The following is a 4780-nucleotide window of genomic DNA, read 5'->3' as shown; positions in this document are numbered from 1 at the left end:
AGCCCTTGTCACAAGTGTTCACACCCCATGATGAAATCTACGACTGTCACGTGTTAATACCACATGATACAAACACCACTGTCACAATTGTTCACACCCCATGATGAAATTTGTCCCGAGTTCATACCTCCTGGATATATTAGTACAATCAATAACGGACGTTTGAAAGCCATGTGATACAAGTCAACGGCATTTCAGCGTTGTTCTTGTCATGCATGTTCAGGTGGAACAAACGATGTTAATTTCGTTCAAAATATTTATTTACAAATGGAATTAATGAGAGTTGCGGCTCCTCGTCACCGGGATTGCACAAGCCTGAGATGTAGAGTACATCCAGTTGGGCGCTGGTCAAACTGACCACTCTGACACCCCCTGGTTCATAAATTACTGACTATGTACATGGTCGACGTTACACGTGTTCAGAGAACGGTTCGGTATGGTTGATTCAAACAATGACTGGTCGGGTGAGCGCGTTCCGCTGTTCACCGTCACGGACAAAACATGTGACGATATTTATGGAGAACGATCTACAACATAGCATGACGATTACCAGTTCAGTTTGATTGATAGTCATAACCATCGCAATGGTTTTAACCCGAGTTGAAAACAAGATTTTTTAATTACAAATCACAGTTCATAGCTGCGTAAAGTTATTCAGAACAAAAAGGCGTGTTACCATGGTAACGATTTTAACTGGAACCGGCATGTACATCGTCAATATAAACAGATGTGTCAACTCTAAAGTTATCCAGGAAAGTTAAAACTGTCAACCATTAATTTGAATCAACCATGCCAGCTGTTGAGCACATTCAAGACAGAAAACAGTTAGGGCCGCCCTATACAGACAGTGATGTCACTGTCGTGCGGCAAAATTGTTCTAAATGTTTGTTCTCAATAAACTTTCCGTCCGGGATCGAGTCCATCTAGAACAGTTCTGTCTCAGTCACCACTGACACAATCTTCACAAACTTCAAAACTCCATGACGAAATGTTCTAGAAAATATTTCCATTTCACCAGATCACACAAACGTAGGCATTTATCATATACGTTAAAAATAATATTCATATAAGTTCAAAATATTCATAAACAGTTCCAAAACAATTCACTAACAAAATAGAAAGCTGCATCGAATAAAAATGTACATGAACATATAGAAGAGTGTTTTAGGCATTCTGTTAATATGACACCAAGTCATTTGAATTAGTTCTGCTTTCGTCAATTCCACAGGAAGTGATGATTTGCGTGGCTATCCAGTCCTACAACTGGTTCTTGACCTAAAACTATTTCGAGATGTCATGTCGTGTATCTGCGGCGTGCAGATTGTTGTTTTCACGAGTTATCAATGTCGTCGCATAGCACCTCGCCAGCCCGCAAGACACACACCGGGGTGGTGTCTGTCCATTCATCGACACTGTTTTGCGTTGCTTCACCTAGCGACGTCTCACTTCGCCAGCTGCGTTCGATCGCCTGACTTCTGCACACCGCCGCTCAAACTCATTATGATAATGTTCTGCAGACTCCAAACACACACATACTTTTCCCCAACCTCACAGTGCAAACGATGAAACTGACGAGGTTTGTGTGACATCGTTTTCATACCTGCTGGACAAATATTTTGCAGTTTCTGTCAAATGATGCAACAAATCGAACAGACCTTTCAAATGATGTCGAAAAGCAGCTGCCGTTTTCCTTGAATTGCCATTATCGTCCGATTCGCTTTCTTCTTTCATTGCTTCCTCGCTAGCACCCACTTGAGGGCCAACAATTATCTCTTGCTTTATCGCGTTCAGCATTGAGTAGAAGCTGTACAAGTCCGAGCCAGCGGGTATCGTTGGTAAAACTGCTCGGTTGTTATTTTCCACCGTTATTTCGGGTCTAGCCGAGACTTCCATGTCTCGAAGTCGGCATGGTATCATCACTGTGTCGTCCATTGCATTTACAGCTTGCACAAATCGATTGAGTGCCGCCAGCAACGACTGTTGGTTACTGTCACTGGAATGGTAAACAGTGTTCTCACGTCTGTCGTTTTCCATTTCGAATGTTTTCTCTCAAACGAACACTGACGAATGCTGGCGACGAGTCCTTAGATCACACTTTTATAAAGTCCGTCTGTCTCTCTGCCTCATACACTCTCAAGGTTGCCGGTATCAACTGTAAATTGATTATAGCAATACTTTGTTCCGGGTACGTCTATTGCGGCATTATGGAGGGGTGGAAGGATGTACTAATAATTTTCAAATCAATAGATATAGATTTAAAACAGCCTTAAAATAATAAGATCAAAGTCTAATGTATTACTGCATATTCAAATATATTTAATCTTGCTGTGTGATTTGTATACAATTTTACATTAAAAAATGTCTATCTAGTCACCCCCGCAATAAATAATGGACTAGTCGCTACAACAGCTGAGAGGTTAGGTCAGAATACGGCGTGCTGATTGGCTATCGGTGATCATGTTCTCCTGGAGTGATTCACTGGAGAAGGGCGAGGTTGAAGTCGCTCAGTAAAGCGGAATTCCACATGCTCGTTGGGCAAGAACGAGAAGTAACTCGCGCTTGAAGCCGCTGATGAAATCGCCCGTGTACGCCGTGTGTCGGTCCCCGGATAGCTGCCGTAACGATTGAAGCGTTACGCATAGCGGTACACATGCACGCCTGTCACGGAAACTGACGACTTGTCACGAGTGGTGCGACATTCTTCGTAGGGGATAATCTGTCATGAATTGGACAATGATTGCCCGTATTCAGAATGTTCAAAAGTAGAGACCCATATTTCGAAAAGCATTAATTAAATCCCTTCTTAAGCTTGCCTTGGATTGTGCTTTAATTAATAAACTTATAATGATATGAATGAGTATATAATAGCTTATACATAAGCTGTGATAAGATTAAAATAGCTTACTTTAATGATTCAATCTATGTAACATCATGCGTCAACAATGTTACGTCATGCGTCAACAATGTAACATCATGCGTCAACAATGTAACATCATGCGTCAATGTAACGTTATGTACCAACAATGTAACATCATGCGTCAACAATGTAACATCATGCGTCAACAATGTAACGTCATGCACCAACAATGTAACGTCATGCACCAACAATATAACGTCATGCGTCACACTGTAATGTCATGCACCAACAATGTAACATCATGCGTCAACAATGTAACGTCATGCACCAACAATGTAACGTCATGCGTCAACAATGTAACATCATGTCTCAACAATGTTACATCAACAATGTAATTCAGGCATTCAGGCGACAAGATTGCGTTTAGCTGTTTTGCATACTCTTATATTCGTTTTTTATTATAATTGTTCCATTCATTATAGAAGGCTGTCCGTGTATTTGTCGGAGTTTCCCATTTTCCTGTATTTTCATTTCGACTTGAAATGATAAAAGGTTTTCTTTTCTCAACAGACCCCGCCGCTTCAGAAAATTATGCCTCAAGAATTTAAAAAATACTAACAACATTGTACACTCACAAAGCCCAGGTAAGCTTGATCATTCTTCAGCTATGTTTAGTAAAAAATTGTTTCCGAAGCAAATTAACTCGATCTACGTCATAAGATAATTTAAAGACTCGAAGCTATGTTTAAAACTTTAAAATGTCACACAATTAGTGAAACACATTTTTGTTGGTATATTTATTTTTACTTCGCACGCCCGCTCTCATGCTGGTTGAGGTTGGAGATGAGAAACACAAAAAACTATGGATGGCCGAATCAGAGTTTGTTCTTGCGTGTCATGTACGGTTAACAAAATATTTAAAATTCTTTTTCGACATGAACTGCTCACACATTTGACATAGCGTGATATAGCCCGACACATGCAGTCGTAACACGTGGTGAAAGACCGGATCATTACTTGAAGGTGACAGATCAGGATGTAGTAAACTATCGTGTACTTATTGATTAGGGTGTACATGTGTGTTCTGTTGTACATGTGTGTTCTGTTGTACATGTGTGTTCTGTTGTATATGTGTGTTCTGATGTACATGTGTGTTCTGATGTACATGTGTGTTCTGTTGTACATGTGTCCTCTTGTGTATATGTGTGTTCTGGTGTATATGCGTGTTCTGGTGTATATGTGTGTTCTGGTGTACATGTGTCCTCTGTAGTATAGTGTGTTCTGTTGTACATGTGTATTCTGGTGTATATGTGTGTTCTGATGTACATGTGTGTTCTGATGTACATGTGTGTTCTGTTGTACATGTGTGTTCTGTTGTATATGTGTGTTCTGGTGTACACGTGTGTTCTGTTGTATATGTGTATTCTGGTGTACATGTGTGTTCTGGTGTATATGTGTGTTATATTGTACATGTGTCCTCTTGTGTATATGTGTGTTCTGGTGTATATGCGTGTTCTGGTGTATATGTGTGTTCTGGTGTACATGTGTCCTCTGTAGTATAGTGTGTTCTGTTGTACATGTGTATTCTGGTGTATATGTGTGTTCTGGTATATATGTGTGTTGTGTTCTATATGTGTCCTCTGGTGTATATGTGTGTTATGGTGTATATGTGTGTTCTAATGTACATGTGTCCTCTGGTTTACATGTGTCCTCTTGATAATATGCGTGTTCTGTTGTACATGTGTCCTCTGGTGTACATGTGAGTTCTGGTGTATATGCGTGTTGTGTTATACATGTGTGTTGTGTTATACATGTGTGTTCTGGTGTATATGTTTGTTCTGTTGTACATGTGTCCTCTGGTGTATATGTGTGTTCTGGCGTATAATTGTGTTGTGTTATACATGTGTCCTCTGGTGTATATGT

General features: G+C 40.2%; 1 protein-coding gene across 1 annotated transcript; it reads right to left on the bottom strand.

The window, feature by feature from the left end:
- Positions 1–242: 242 nt before the first annotated feature.
- Positions 243–2142, bottom strand: LOC139448225 (mid1-interacting protein 1A-like). The gene has a single exon (XM_071229744.1). The coding sequence runs from the start codon at positions 2032–2034 to the stop codon at positions 1549–1551; it is 486 nt and encodes a 161-aa protein (XP_071085845.1). The 5' UTR covers positions 2035–2142; the 3' UTR covers positions 243–1548.
- Positions 2143–4780: the final 2638 nt, after the last annotated feature.

This window comes from Haliotis cracherodii, unplaced genomic scaffold (assembly GCF_022045235.1).
Source record: "Haliotis cracherodii isolate W230 unplaced genomic scaffold, xgHalCrac1.p SCAF_7, whole genome shotgun sequence".
Taxonomy (NCBI): domain Eukaryota; kingdom Metazoa; phylum Mollusca; class Gastropoda; order Lepetellida; family Haliotidae; genus Haliotis; species Haliotis cracherodii.
This window is presented reverse-complemented; position numbering and strand designations above follow the sequence as displayed.

What these genes read in the sequence shown, in the direction of transcription:
- LOC139448225 (XM_071229744.1), bottom strand. Translation starts at nt 2,034, where the DNA reads ATGGAAAACGACAGACGTGAGAACACTGTTTACCATTCCAGTGACAGT.